This window comes from Lolium rigidum, chromosome 7, assembly GCF_022539505.1.
Source record: "Lolium rigidum isolate FL_2022 chromosome 7, APGP_CSIRO_Lrig_0.1, whole genome shotgun sequence".
Lineage (NCBI taxonomy): Eukaryota > Viridiplantae > Streptophyta > Magnoliopsida > Poales > Poaceae > Lolium > Lolium rigidum.
The window spans coordinates 325,671,595-325,686,890 of NC_061514.1; the positions used below are offsets into that span (position 1 = coordinate 325,671,595).

At 42.9% G+C, this 15,296-nt stretch overlaps 3 protein-coding genes across 4 annotated transcripts; 2 read left to right on the forward strand and 1 right to left on the reverse strand.

The window, feature by feature from the left end:
* Positions 1 to 1,594: 1,594 nt before the first annotated feature.
* LOC124669920 (RING-H2 finger protein ATL66-like) lies at positions 1,595 to 2,154 on the forward strand. The gene has a single exon (XM_047206455.1). It carries the CDS (start codon positions 1,604 to 1,606, stop codon positions 1,949 to 1,951), a length of 348 nt encoding a protein of 115 aa, XP_047062411.1. The 5' UTR covers positions 1,595 to 1,603; the 3' UTR covers positions 1,952 to 2,154.
* A 2,767-nt stretch (positions 2,155 to 4,921) lies between these two features.
* On the forward strand, positions 4,922 to 8,227 carry LOC124673344 (2-oxoglutarate-dependent dioxygenase 11-like). The gene is made up of 4 exons (XM_047209440.1): positions 4,922 to 5,203; positions 5,480 to 5,727; positions 6,915 to 7,236; positions 7,979 to 8,227. The coding sequence occupies exons 1-4, from the start codon at positions 4,922 to 4,924 to the stop codon at positions 8,225 to 8,227; spliced, it is 1,101 nt and encodes a 366-aa protein (XP_047065396.1).
* Positions 8,228 to 10,090: 1,863 nt separating this feature from the next.
* On the reverse strand, positions 10,091 to 14,124 carry LOC124679446. 2 transcript variants are annotated; one of them, XM_047215201.1, is made up of 2 exons: positions 13,926 to 14,124; positions 10,091 to 12,340 (listed from the first exon to the last, which is right to left on the reverse strand). In XM_047215201.1, exon 2 carries the CDS (start codon positions 12,322 to 12,324, stop codon positions 10,276 to 10,278), a length of 2,049 nt encoding a protein of 682 aa, XP_047071157.1. In that variant the 5' UTR covers positions 12,325 to 12,340; positions 13,926 to 14,124; the 3' UTR covers positions 10,091 to 10,275. The 2 variants fall into 2 exon arrangements, with proteins under 2 accessions (XP_047071157.1, XP_047071158.1); XM_047215202.1 differs by lacking the exon at positions 13,926 to 14,124 and adding an exon at positions 12,452 to 13,460.
* Positions 14,125 to 15,296: the final 1,172 nt, after the last annotated feature.

Below are 15,296 nucleotides of genomic sequence, written 5' to 3' on the forward strand. Positions count from 1 at the left end.
GATAATCTCATTTAATGTATTTATTTCTGTTTGGGATTGTCCCAAATTGGAAGGGTGTGAGCGATATATGGTTGTGGGATGTGGAAAATACGAGCTGTAGCATGTCAACAGATTTTATGTGTTTCTTTCCCCAAAAAAAATATAGGAGTCTATGATGTGTATTCATCGGTTTAATAATGTGATAAAATAGAATTGTGCTCATTATTTACTGTCTATGTGTACACATCATTACTAGACCGGACAAGGAAATGAACCGAACAAAGAAAGAACTGGAATCGGCAGCCCCACCGGTCTGTTAGGCGGTCGAACTGGCTACTGGAAGCCGGTCCAACCGGTTAGAAGATATTTCACCGTAATCGGCAGCCCCACCGGTCTTTTAGGCGGTCGAACCGGCTACTGGAAGCCGGTCCAACCGTTTAGAAGATATTTCTATGCTCGCGAGCGGCAAAAAAATGAGCTGGCGCGAGGAGCCTAGGAATCAAACCCAGGTATTTTGACATGGTATTTCTTTATTATATAAAAATAATATTAAATTTTAATTACCAGCCAGCTATTGAAATGAGTGAACCAGCGGTTGGTGAACCATGAATCGAGAGCCTCACCAGTTCGGTCATCGATCTGATTTTTTAAACTATGGTTGTACCTGCAGAACTATGATAGTAGCACATGTATACGTAACTTACATCATTCATGCAAATGCAATACTATATCTCAATTATATTGCACATATGAATATATGATACATCGTATGTATACATACATTTGCGACAAATACACAAATGAAGAGAAACATACACAAAAGAAGAAAATCTATAGCATCTCTTGGTCACATCTTTGTCTCTATGAGGAAAGGAAGGTAGACATTTATTTCTAGTTGACGAGGGAATACCGGGGGGCAATCTACTCGCTACCTCGGGGAGCCTCCTAGCCAAGGCCCAACACAACGAAGAAGACCGGTCGATCCAACAAGACCATCGCGGAGAACAAGCAAAGGAATCAATAGTGGTAGTCGACTAGGGTTTTAATGACTCGCCCGCATAATGTAAAACCCTAGATCAAGTCATCTATATAAGGTTTGGTCAGGATGACGTGGACCATACATTCGTTGATCCTTTTAGCCTCCATAGCTTCCATCTATGCCGCCAACAACACTGTAATTATATAAGCATCAATACAATCAAGCAGAGGTCTTTACCTCCACCGATAGGGGCCGAACCTAGGTAGCCGAGCAATAGCAGGTTATTTTTAGGAGAGAAATGAACACATCAGCTAGTGTTTGTTCATTCTACATACACTGTTTCTTCGCTGAGAACGACATGTTCCCCGCCGTGCGTACGTTCATGTTTTGTGCGCAGAAATCAGCTGCTTTGTCCAGGGTTTGGTGTGCTAAATAAAGCTGAAATGTAGGTGTACCTTCCAACGGAGATCTCCCAACACACTCCGATTATATAGTGGCAACCACCCTCACCAACAAAGCCAAAGCACTTGCACCTCCTGACGCCTGACCACCTAAGACAGCAACGGCGGCCCATTACATATCCTCATCATCTACCCAACACCAACTCTTACTCGATCCTGTAAGCTGCCGTTCACGAACCACACCATGAGCTATCTCCTCTCATACATCTCCAAGATGATGTGCATCAAGATACCGTCGTCCTCGTCGGAGGCGAAGCGGCTCGAGGACAGCGGCGGCGGCGAGTGCTGCGTGTGCCTGTCGAGGATCCGGGCCGGCGAGGCCACGCGGCGGCTGCAGCCCTGCCGGCACGCGTTCCACCGCGACTGCGTCGACCGCTGGCTCGCGCTGTGCAAGCGCACCTGCCCGCTCTGCCGGGTGCAAGTACTCCCCGATGCTAACAGGCCAGCTGCGGCGGCGAAGCACGCCGGCGGCGACCAGCTCGCCGACGACCTCGTCATCTGGTTCTCCACCATGCTCGTCCCAGGATTCTGATACGTGAAATTAAATTGTCTCTTCTTCGTTATTACTGGCGTTTTCTTCTTTCATGACGATCGATGACATAGAGGTCTTACCGTCTTAGAGATAGCGAATGTTTGTACGTACATACTTCCGCCTCCTTTTACCAATGGATTATTGCGAGTAGTTTTGTACTCAAAATTTAAGAAATGTGGGTGTAAATAAGAAGCTTGATCTTCTATTATTATTTTCAATGCATGTGCGTGCATGGGACGACGTTCATGTACTGCACACACCGTCATAAAGTTGGACACCACGCCTACCGCGCGTTATATATGTACAGGGAAAATTTTCCACGTTCTTCAGTTTTCCGCATTATTATGTCTGTAAAGTTGGACACCACTCCTAAATTTTAGATGGTGCGCCACCCAGTTGGAGCATAAAAAAGAGTAGCAAGCGGGGCACCGATCTGGCGGCCGTGGACAAGTCGGATCAATTTAAAAATTTATTACTTTCTTCGAAATTCCTCAGAAACACGAATACTCATATTTTTGTGTTTTAGGGAGAATATATCATATATATATAGTGAATTATCCATAAACACTTAAAGATGACTTTACCATTTTAGAAATACAATATTGTCCCTGAAAGAAAGAGAAAAATAGTTTCGGCTTACAATACATAATTTCTGTTGATGTAATTGGATTCAAATAACACTATTTTTACCATATAATTGGTTTGATACTATGCATAAGTAATTATCGTTTTCATAAAAATAAATGAAAACATCATATGAACAAACATCTACATACAAAGAGGTTCATATGTTCAGTATTGTCTAAATTAGCGTGAAAAATTTATTTGTTGAAAATTTTAAATTTGTAATGATGTTTTTTTTGAAATAGATGATAGTTCGTGAACAATTTTTATGAAATACATGAAAATTTTATTGATATTTTATTGACAAGGTGAATTATTAAAATATTTTCTCGTACTTGTTCTTTTTCTTTATAAGCAATTTTTTAAAATGACTGGGCATTTTATTTGACAAACATGGAATTTTATGTCCCAAACTCAAATATTTTTCTACACTTTGAAATGTTGACAGATTAATTAAATATATGATTTTAAAATAATGTAATATTTTGTTGAAAATTACCGCCAACATAATTCTATATATAGTTGTGAGAATCATGATTCTACTATACGAATCTACGACTTTATGCTCCAAATTGAGTGGAACCATTCAATGATTCTGCTAAGTAGAATCTAAAATTTTACGTTTCTAAGAGTTAAGTTCTACGGTTTGCGATCCTACCATAGAGGTTCCCATCCGATTTAAAATCACGATTCTGATAACATTGTTTCTATATGTTGAAATTTATAAAATTCGGTGACATTTTTCAATACATGAACATTTATTGTACATACATAAATAATTATTCATAAGTGTGAAACAAAAAAGGCTTTTTTACACTTAATCTTTTTATATTGAAGCAATATTATAAAATCCTTGATGACACACGAAAAATTCAAACGTGAATATTTTCTTACAAGCTTAAATCTTTTTGTTTTTTGATAGAAATTCCATCATATTAGCTAAATGTGGTTTCGTTTCCTAATAATTATGAATCAAATACAATAAAAAACTTGAGACCTTAATGGGCTGCTGGTACATCTCCTCTCCTGTGGGTAGCATTAGGTTCCAGATCTCTCGTTCTGATCTCTCCTCTCCTTCGGCCTCTCCTGGACAACAAAGTTCAATACCTTGTCGTCGTCTATCGTATCTACTTTTGTCAGAAATCACATTTATATCCAATATTAAACCAAAGTATAAAATGCATAGGCTCATTTATTGAGTAATCCTGCATGGTTCAGAAAAAACCCTCGTTTATTTGGTTTGAGTAGATAAAATCCATAGCCTTAAGATCCATAGGAAAAAACAAAGGAACCAACGACTACACCTCACAAAAATGCCTAGAAGCACCCGGAAATAAATAACACTCCCCACTATGAAGGGAACTTTCATTTCATTGATAGGGACAAACATTAGTCGCCAAACATGTTTGGTATTGATTCAAGGTTTATAGTTAAAGATTATGTCATGATTACACCGCCAAAAACCCAATAATGTTGTGAAGTGTATAAGTTGATTGTACTAGCCCTTTTCATAAATTTTGACCTTTGGTTGTGTTGCCTAGTGCATGAATCTTGACATGGATCAAAGCTCAGGCCAGTTTATCCTAAAATTATTGTTGCATCCCTCTTTGTCCATGTATTGGCCGTTTTATTCATATGTGTGTTTATTCTTCCTATATTCACGTGTTGAACTTCACTACCCCCGTCACACGCGAGAGAGGGTGTTATGAAATTTATAACTGGATTGTATTAGTGTTTTTCATCAATTCAGACTTTTACTATCAGGCAAAAGTAAATCAGCTGAGGAGGAGAAACACCATGGCCAATGTAAAAGTTCGGCTTCTAATGAAACTTATAGCTTATTAAGAAACACTGGAGTGTCAAATAGACACTCCCAAAACTGATAAACTTTTACTTTGAAGTTGCGTTGATACACTGTAAACCAAACCGACCTGCATCTGGCCTCCCGGGCATTCTTGATTACAAAAGCGTCACTATACAAAATATTACATCCCTGAAAAATTCGACCATCATCTGCCGATTAGCGGCCGGCCATTTCTTAGCATAGGTATACGTCCAAACACAGGATCGGAGGACATTGCAGGCGAGCCGGTAGAGGAATAACCACTTGGATCTTTCTTGTAACAGTTGAACATACACTTCTATTCTTGTTTTTTTTATGGGGAAACAAACACTTCTATTCGGTTGGATCGAACCAAACAAAAAATGATTAGGAAGTTGCAACGTTAATTAACAGTTTTGATCACCGGCTGGCCCTGGATCCCTGTACAAATAAGCAAACAGAAGCAGCTTCAGAGCTTCACCACCGAGGGCACGTAGTGGAGAAATATATAGTTGCTGATACAGATGGAGGAGCCCAACGGTGGCGCCGGCGAGAGCAGGTGGTCCAAGCTGGCAACGACGCTTCCCGTCAGCAACGTCCAGGCTCTGGCTGCGCCCACCGCCGACGAGCTGACGCCCGACACCATCCAACGGTACATCCAGCCGGACATCGACGCACACGCGGTTTTCGCTGAGCATTCCGACGACGTCCCGGTGATCGACCTCAGCAAGCTCCTGAGCCCCGAGTCCGTGGAAGCGGAGGCCGCGAAGCTCAAGTTTGCCTGCGAGGAGTGGGGATTCTTTCAGGTAGTATCACACTGAACATGGACTGGCCGGGTGCTTTCATCTTGTTTTCTATTGCCACGACGGCTTAATCTTATTATTCAGTGTCTCCCTAATTGGGAGTTAAACATGATTTATTTCCATGGCTTTCTTTTATGAAGAACAAGGTTTAGTTACGAAAGCATCACAAATATCTGGTTCAACTCTCAGAATATATCAGCATGCAGTATACTTATTTCACTTTGAAGTTCTTTTTCTTTCAAAACATGACTATCTTAATTTCCAACTTGTGCTTGGCAGCTGGTAAATCACGGAGTGCCAGATGAGGTCATCGCGGGCGTAAAGCGTGACATAGAAAAGTTCTTTCAGCTCCCCCTCGACGTGAAGAATGCTTACGCGCAGCGCCCAGGAGATCTTCAAGGTTACGGCCAAGCCTTTGTTCAATCCAATGATCAAAAGCTTGACTGGTCTGATATGTTCGCGCTCTACACTCAGCCACCTCAGGCCCGTGACATGAGTTACTGGCCAAGTCAACCTCATACATTCAGGTTATAGAGTGTTTTTTTTCTGAACACTGGACATTATTTTTGGTAGAGTAAAACTGCATGCACTTGAATCACTACGGGAGAGATGGAGTATGCCGACGGCCGCCAGCCGTCGGCACAGCCCAGAAGGTCGTCGGCACAGGCTATGCCGACGGTGACCGGATGCGGATTTCTAATCCGACCCACGAACGGCCATCTTTTCATTTTTAGCGTGCTCAAACGGTTTTTATTTATGAAGCAGCTACATGGGGCGCATTTTAGTATGACGTAAAACCTCTGTGCGATGATAGTAGACCACCTATGCACCATCTATCATATGACATGTGCACGCGTTAGTCTTTTGGGAACCCATGCGGTTTCTGGCGGTGTCCCGCCGAATCCGGTGGAAACTGACCGGATTTGAACTAGGGGTCAACTATCCGTCGCTCCAAAAATTTCAGAAAAATTGTTTTTAGTTCAACAACGCATCATTATATGTGCTAATTTTTATCCGTTTAGTTTTTTCGCGAATGGCTGCACCTGCACGCCCGATACGGCGATACCGCATGTCCCGGGGGTCCTGTTTTGGCCAGATGGCAATTTGAACAAAGTCCAAAAATCCCACGGAGCCGCGTGACGCCATTTTATATGTCATAGTAACTATTCCGTTTGTTAAAACTGGGATACGACAATTATTTCGAAAAATCTTTCACGAAAAGGGCTATCACGTAGGGAGTTCTATGGATTTCAGGGAAAATGAGGTGGGAAACGACCTCGGCATGGCATAGTTTGCCGAAACGAGATCATATTTGGCACGTGTGTGGGCCCTAGGATGGGAAGTAAGACCCCGAACGCATTAAGAATCAAGAACGTCTCGGTTTGCATCAGCTGGTACATAAAGGATGTGAACTCACACAAATAAACTACACTTTGTCATCACAACATATAGATGATTCATTGACTTCATTATATGCGAATCAATTATTGCTAGTCCATTTTGTTTACATCAACTGCTGGTCTGCTTTTGGAGATCAAAATTATATACCTAGAAATTTACTCCAATCCTACAAAACAAATAGGAAGTGAATATTGATTTTTCATGATAATATCTACACAATAACTAATTATCAATTGATTGATTTTTAAGATTCATGGTTTATGTTTAACTACATCTAACATTAATGCAAATATTATTACTTCTATGATCTCAGAAAATACATTGAAGAATACTCTTCGGAGCTGATGAAACTCGCTGATTCTGTTGCTACCTTCATTGCAAAAACACTAGACGCTGACCCTGAATTGGTGGCAGACAAAAATGTGGTGCAGATTTTTAGGATGAACTACTACCCTCAATGCTCGTCAGCGCCCGACAAGGTTTTAGGTTTCTCACCACATTCTGATGGATCTTTTCTAACTATCCTACTAGAAGTTAATTCAGTTCAAGGCCTACAAATTAGAAGGCATGGTGCATGGATCCCAGTCAAACCACGTACTGATGCATTATTGGTTAATGTGGGTGACCTTCTTGAGGTATGATCTTCTTAAGTTTATCGTACCAATGTCTCAAACTAAATTTTTATGAAATAGGGTAACATATATTCAGTATCTTCATCTACAAAACTATACACCATGCACCGCCAATTTTCATCTCTGTAACTTGTTGGTGTTCTTTCAAGTTTTGTGCTACTCGAGTTAGTAAAGTATTTTGTTTGATGTTTCATCACTTGACGTGTTAGCAAATTTAACACTTCATATGCCGGGATATAATGTTGATTATTGGTCAGTGAGTTCCCAATCTATTTTTGGAACTCTCGGAGTTGTTAGGCATCTTTTGTTTCGTAGTAAGAACCATTATTGGAAAAGATCGTTCTTGGTAACAATAAAGACTCGTAGTTCCTCTTTAGGCGAAGTAGTTTGTTCTTGTTCTCCTCATTCTCCAATTCTTGGTAGCATCATATGGTAGTAAATTGAATATACTTCACGTTTTCGCTATTATTTTCTTCCATTTTTTTTCAAGAAATCCTGATCAAACAAAATAGAACTGAAGTAACGGTTTTTTAGCTGCAGGAACATTCTAGAATTCTGAACAATGACATAAAAAATGTGTATTCCCCAAAGTCTTTCCACCTGAGCAATTTGATAATTTCAATAGTTGAACAATATATAGGGAAGTTTATCATAAAAACAATCCCATGTAAATTATGTATTATTTCCAGCTCTACATCAACGAGGAATTAGATATTTGAATAATTTCATTATTTATTATTTGTAGATCATGACAAACGGGAAGTACAAGAGCATTGAGCACAGAGTTACTGTAAATGCCCATAAGGAACGGTTATCCATATCAGCATTTCACGTCCCAAAGTTAGATGGAATAATTTCACCAATTTTGGGCATTATGGAAGAGAAGGTATTATACAAGACAACAAATGTAGAAGAGTATTCAAGACTTTATATGTCAAACAAACTAGATGGCAAGAGGGCCCTCGATCATGCAAAATTATCCATAATATATTAAGTTGTCTTCTCTACTTTGTTGTTCCAGCTGAACATTCAGAAAATAAATTTTGGTGTATGACATATTATTGGTTTTTCTATTCCTCATTTACATGATAATCAATTATTTCCAAGTTATCCTTTGAACCATCCGATCTAGATGTACATGAGATTTGTGCAACTAACAAGAGAATACGTAAATTAATGCTGATCGGATGGCTGTTAGTGTCGTTTGAGAAATAATGTTTGTTACTTCATCTGAATCTCTACACATCCTTTTTGTGATGTTACGCTCATATTCTGAAATTCTTTTCCTATTACTAGTGCTGACATGTCTGATGGTTTTTCTTTGGGTCCGTTTATACCTGAGATTTTTTAAGCACAAGCTGTACTTTTCAGTAAACTGAAATTGCACAAAAGAACACACTTTTTTTTTTGAAACGAGTGGCAAAAGAACACACTTGCACATACGAACATCCATGTAAACTTAGAATTAGCAAAACCGTTTTTCTTTTTGCGAGATGCCCTGCTGATTTTCCTGCATGCAAGTGTAGATTGCTAATTGCTGGAGCAATGTAGTATTTCTCAAGCCGTACACATTGTTCTTCAAGTATAGCTGGAGATCTGCACATCTCACTGAAAGAAAGTCCGTATACAGTTCTTTTACCTCTGCACGAACACTAAACCAGAACGACATGTGCGGACGTGCGGTGCCTTATGGTGCTTGTATTTGAAACACTTCAAACCGGAACGACCTGCGTTGTGTTTGGGATGTTTCTTTGCTCCAAAGTTCGTCAGTACGAAACTATCGGGCATCAGCCGCTGGCCATTTCATAGCGTAGGTTCACCGAAAGGATCACAGGACCTTCCGGCGAGCACGGTTCGGTTGGACCGAATCCAATAAGAAAAAGATCAGCAAGTTGAAGCATTAACGTTCTTATGTGATAGTGTCTGATCAATGGCTGAATCATTGACCAAATTACAAGCTAACGAAAGCAACTTCAGTAGCTACTGATGGAGGTGGACGCAGCCAGTGGTGGCAGCGTCAGCGAGACCAACTGGTTGAAGGTGGGAACGACAATTCCCATCAAGAACGTCTAGGTTCTGGCGTCACCCGCAAGCGGTCATCGGCTCCTCGCCGAGCACTCGATGATTTTCGGTGATCAATCTCGGCAAGATCCTGAGCCCAGAGACCGGGGAAGCGGAGGTAACAAAGTTCAGGTTTAACTGCGAGGAGTGGGGATTCTTTCAGGTAATGTTACTGAACATGAAGTGGCAACATGCTTTAATCTTGTTCTCTTTTGCGACGGTGCTTTAATGTTGTTCAATGTCGTGTACGAAGTTAAGGATGACTGGGCGTCTTTTGTCTGAACTAGATATTTACTAAAGGATATGTATAATATAATGAGTTGGTAAAAGTGACAATGCAAATTTTGACTATTTATCCAACTTCTGATTAGCAGCTAGTAAATCATGGAGTGCCAAATGAGGTCATCGCACGTGTAAAACATGACGCTGAGAAGTTCATTAACCCCCCCCCCCTCGCCGTGCAGAATGTTTACGTGCAACGTTAAGAAGAGCTTCAAGGTCCCAGACCAACTGTTTGTTTAATCCAATGATCAAAATGTTGTCTCATCCCTAACATGGTAACCACCACAGAACCAAAATCTAGATTATTAACAGTTAAATATTCTGCAAAAAGCCTACAGTCAGTTTCAACTTGGTCAAGATGTCGGTGTTTCCAAAGTATGGGGAGATGATATACCCTCTCATGACAGCATTAAGAGCTTCCTTGTTCATGGGAATTTAACATTACGAAACCAAAAGTTGAATAGAAAAACAGTGTTAAACAGAAACTCAATTCCATGAAACAAACACTCACTTGAAATACAGTAATAATTTCTGTAATACAGCACACATTCCAGAGGACTGCAGAGAGTTTTGCCCCCAGATTACAGAATGCAAGGTGTGTGACAGACCAGAGGGGGTGCCAAAGGAAATGTCTACATCATCAGTGTATCGGTACACATGATGAACTACTGAAATGAATTATACATGGCTCAGCTCCATTTATTCTTTACTTTGGCGTATGTGTTCCAATATAAGCCACACGATGGTGGTGAGCTCACCACCGCTGCTAAGCTTCCTGGCATGTGACTCCCTGCTGCACCGGTTGGCTGCGTACGCTAGGAAGTCGGTCCACAGGACTAGCAGCAGACTCACCTCATGTACCTTAGCTTCAATTACTATTTTAGCAATCATCTGCGCATATATGAGCCGAGGATTTTTAGAGCCGGGGCGACCATAGTCCTTGAGGTTCAGTACGAGGTCAGCGAGCTCCTTCTCAAGCATAGAAGGTTTCAAGTCCCAGTGACGATGCCGTCGGAAAAATTTCTTGAGCACGGTGCAGAAGCTGTCACCAGGAGAACTGGCGAGTTGATTTTTACGGCATATCCCATCCAGATTGTTGCAGGTTTGCTGATACAACCAGTTTTGGGGAAGGCCTGGTAGCATGTAGGGGCGGTTCACGAGGAGGAACATCAAGTAATTGGACAGTGCCCTGATTATCTCCACACGGTCCATTTCCTCGAGGTCAGCCCTTTTCTCCTTTTCCTCCCATGCAGCGAGGATCAAGTCTGTGGCGATGTGCCAGATGATGATGCTCTCATGGAAGTCAACTCCATGATACTCCTTTAGCTTCTTGAACAGCCCAGGGTACCTCTCTTCGTCATCCAATGATTCACCCCACATATCCCTGAGTAAGCCCATTGTGTTTACATCACGCCGTGAGACCCATTCACTGAGAGCCTGTGCACGCTCCATGACCTTCTTCGGGACAACGATGCTACATGAATAGTACCTCCTGTTCCACCAATCGCCGCAGCCCAGCATCTTGAACAGATTACCGAGCCGGCGGCTCATTGGATCCACCTGTCCGGCACGAAACCTTAGCATGTTGTGCTGCCCCATGGTGCCTGACCACTTCCTCGAGGTTCCTGTCATGATCTTGCCAGGCCAGGACCTACGAAGTGAAATAAGTAGGGACCGTAGCCGATGCCATCTTCCACTGCACAGAGCGGAATGCCGGAGCCAGTCCCATCGCGTGGCACACAACAAAGCAAGCGCCCAGCTTGAACCTAATGCGCCAACCAGCGATTTGGTCTCTAGAACCAAGGCGCTACCCAGTAAGGTGTATGTGATGTCAATATCCAGGCGGCTGTAACCATCTTTGATGCTCAACTGGAACAACACGAGCGAGGCAGCGATTGCGAGCGGTGAGATGACACGGATGCAGTAGCCAACCCAAGAGTGGGCCACGCTTGCTTTGGTGTACAGGATGTCGTACAAGAGGGACAGCTCCATCTCCATCACACTCCACATGAACTTGATATCTCCCCTAAGGTCCCCGATTATTTTCTTTTCCTCAGAATCCACCTCTGTCGCCGGGCTATCCGAGTCCACCTCGATTACCGAATCGACTATTCCACGCTTGCAGATATGAAACAGGGAATGAGCACGCTGCAGGACGAGCTCGTCCTCCAGGTCGTTGCAGTACCAGTCTTGATGCTCAATGTAAAAATGTTGGTGATGCTGGTTGCGTGCCAGTACCTTGAGGGAGCTCTGGAGGCTGCTGAAGTTGGCGAGCCAGAGCGCACATGTCCTCTCAGCATACTTTGCAAACCCGACAAGGAATATCAAGATGGCAGCCAGCATGAGGAAGAGCCCGCTGCCAGTGATGTGCTTGTAGAGGACATATCCGGCTCCCAGAACCTGCAACACAAGGCTCAGCAAGTGGCGCGTCCAGAGCTTGTTGTCCTCCAGGGCGTAGGCGGTGATGTTGTCCGGGCCACCAAGGTGCAGCAGGAGGAATGGAGCCCAGTAGGCAATCAGCTGGTGGTCTTGCGGTGTGCTGCTGCTGTAGAGGAGCTGGCCGGCGGCATATGTCGCGGTCAAGTCTGACAGCTGGTACGCCAGCCAGAGGGGAAACCTCAGCCCAATTGAGCTACTACGCCGACGTAAGTTGGCTAAGAGATGGAGGGTGATCTGGCAGCCGAGGCTGACGAGAACCCCGATCTGGCTCGCCCAGTTGATCCAGAAGTCCATTGGCCCTTCAGCCATTGTTGTGAGCTTGATCCTGCAATGCAACAACTGTACATTAGTAAAATCAGTCACGGCGAAGAAACAAGGTAAAAGCACAAGCCTAATTGCATAGTTTTGAGCTAGGGGTCGCAAAGTGGTGGTGTACCTCTCCTAACTCTGAAGAAAGTGATCACATATGTGCAGCACTGTAGAGTATGACACTCAAGAGCTACTGATCGAGTAGTGGTACACACTGTCAAGTCACCATACATGGAGTATATGTGATTCCGATTTTCATGTTGTAGGAGCTAGCCAACTAGGTGTCCACTATCAAGTTTCAACAAGTGGCCGAAGAACCAAAAAATTAAGACTACAAACAAAGGTGAGGAAACGCATGTGAAGGAAGTGCTGGATGCAGCGGCCAGACCAACCGATTATTTGTTAGGTTGTCAATATTAAAATAGGAATCAAATGGGAACTAGGTTAATAAACACAGTTTCAAGCATGTGCCTGTGAGGTCTCATGAAATTTTTCTATCGTTGAGACCATACAAGCTGCACTCAATCAAACAACAATAATATTCTTATAACCCCAGAGCATGCGATAGCAAGCAGGATGTAGTTAGCACATGGACGGACCAAGACACAGCAGGGAGGCGACGAGGGTGAATCCGGCTATGCGGCCTGGAGATTTAAATGGGCAGGGACTGATTTCTGGCGAGAGGTGCTGAACACTGGTCCTTCGGAGAAGATTGGTAGAAACTAATGGATTTACCGCAATGTTTTTACTATTACTCATGAAAACATATGCTCCTTAGACAGGCCAAAATAAGTGGCATAGATACATCAATAACCGGAATGCATATATACAAGTGCAGTGAAATGTGATAGTGGTGATACCTGCAACAGAAGCACTAGTAGTCTAGTACTTGCTGTACCAAAATTCAACAAAGTGGCAGCAGAGAAAGATGGCGGCAATTAGGACATTGCCTGGCCGGTACTTAAATACCAGTCTTTCAAATTGGAATAGTGCGTACTAAAAAGAAAAGCGGTGGATATGGAAAACAACTACTTTTGAGTCTCCAACCATACTTAATTAAAAGTAATTCCACAGTGGCTTAATTAACTAAGACATGCGCAACTACCTCATCATTGGCGGCTGCATCTGTAGTTACTCAGTACTCAGTAGAGACGATAGCTCCAACAGCGCTAAGTTATGAATAACTGATGGTTTGCATCGGACTGTGCTTTTCTCATGGAAGAATAATCTCATCAGGATAAACCTCTGACCGATTTCCTCTAAGTAAAAAAACCCGATTTCCAGTGGCTTGTATGTCTAGTACTCTAGTTTTACTGTTTCACCGCTGGAGTATAATGATCCACAGTGGGGCTGTATGGTCTGGATATAGGAAGTAAGCATGATTGTCATGAGCATTTGTTATTGTTGAGACCATGTGAGGACCAACAGTATGATATATGTGTAACCTATAAGGTTATATATGTGTAATCATTAAGGTTCTACCCAATCAGCTAACGCTTTACACTAGATCATGCAATTCCTGCTTTAGAAGGAGGTGGATGACACTACAAACTGGAGTAACAGCAGCACCAATTTCCAGAGTTTTTTGATCGGACGCAAACCTGAAACCTGAAGAAACCAACTTTTTGACAACAACTTTAGTGCACTGCAGCTTTAAATAGCCAACGACGAGAGAATGAGTGAGGTCACCCTATCATCGTCAGCGGAGTGACGATGCAAGAGGGCATCGGATCCACTGTCTTTTCCCTCTCTCCCTCCATGTGGCATGTGTGTGTTTCCATTGTCTCTTCCCTCAGCTTCCGCATCTCATGTTCTTGTTGATCTGTTAACACGGGGCCATTTCATATCAGTTCAACTTTCACAAACAAAAACAATGCTTGGTGCTAGGGGTCAAGTTTCCCGAAGAGCCAGCTCCATTTGGTGAGGTGCATACCTGAGTCCTGATGGGGGTCCAGCCGAAGTTCTTTACATGGTTTCCCATGAGCGGCTGATGGCATCCATGTAGATCTTGATTTACATATTTCACGACAGTAACTAGGACTGCAGAATTTGCAAGGACTGGGGATTGGAGAAGAAGGTGATGGCATTTAAAACTCATTTGCAACAAAATCTTCGGCTGTTGCATACTATGTGGCGGAGAGGATTGCAAAGTCTAGGTCGAAAAACTGTTGTGATTCAAGCTAGCAGATCTACTGGCTAGGTGCATTCCGCCATGCCGTCGCGCTTCGACGCTGCGCCACCGGACATGTAAAGCTCGATTTTTTCAAACAAAAAAAAAATTGCCGCCGCTCTCTCCACGTTGCAAATCCCGCCGGCATAGAGGTGGACGTACAGAGGAAAGGGGAGGAATAGAGGAGGAGTGGTGGTGGGGCGGAGCACCGCCGATCTGGTGAGGGGGCAGAGGAGAGGGCCCTCCTCTGCCTCGTCGTCGGCCACAGGGGCAGAGGACAGGGACTGGCTCGGTGCGCCGCTCGATCTGGATAGGAGGCCGGGGGAGGGAGATTGAGAGAAGAGAGATCTTGCTGCTGAGTGCTGAGAGAGATTGAGAGTCGAGTAGGCAGAGTCAGAGAAAATGTGGAAGCTGCTGCTGATCCTTTGCTGTAATTGCAGTTGCTGCTGATCATTTGCTGTAATTGCAGTTGCTGCTGCTAATTGCAACTGTTTGGCTGCTTGCTGTCGTTGCTGCTTTTGCTGATTGCTAACTGCTGTGTGAGAGATTGTATTAATCTTATTACTTCTCTCGACATCTCAGGCTTTTTTGATTGGTGGGAATTGTACAGAATTCTCACGGTATTATATTTTTGTGGACTTTTTTTCTTATAACAATGGATTTGATTTGTAGGAATAGAACTTGTAGGATTTTTTTCCTATGGTTCGTGTAGGAAATTTTCCATTAGCTATGAACTCTTTGTAAAATTCCTACCGTGGAAGAAAATTCATGTGTCTTTTCTATGATGCCACCAAACAATCAG

Coding starts and splice junctions, on each gene's coding strand:
- LOC124673344 (XM_047209440.1), top strand. CDS start 4,922: ATGGAGGAGCCCAACGGTGGCGCCGGCGAGAGCAGGTGGTCCAAGCTG. Junction 5,728..6,914: donor AGTCAACCTCATACATTCAG/GTTATAGAGTGT, acceptor CTATGATCTCAG/AAAATACATTGAAGAATACT. Junction 7,237..7,978: donor ATGTGGGTGACCTTCTTGAG/GTATGATCTTCT, acceptor TATTATTTGTAG/ATCATGACAAACGGGAAGTA.
- LOC124669920 (XM_047206455.1), top strand. CDS start 1,604: ATGAGCTATCTCCTCTCATACATCTCCAAGATGATGTGCATCAAGATA.
- LOC124679446 (XM_047215201.1), bottom strand. CDS start 12,324: ATGGCTGAAGGGCCAATGGACTTCTGGATCAACTGGGCGAGCCAGATC.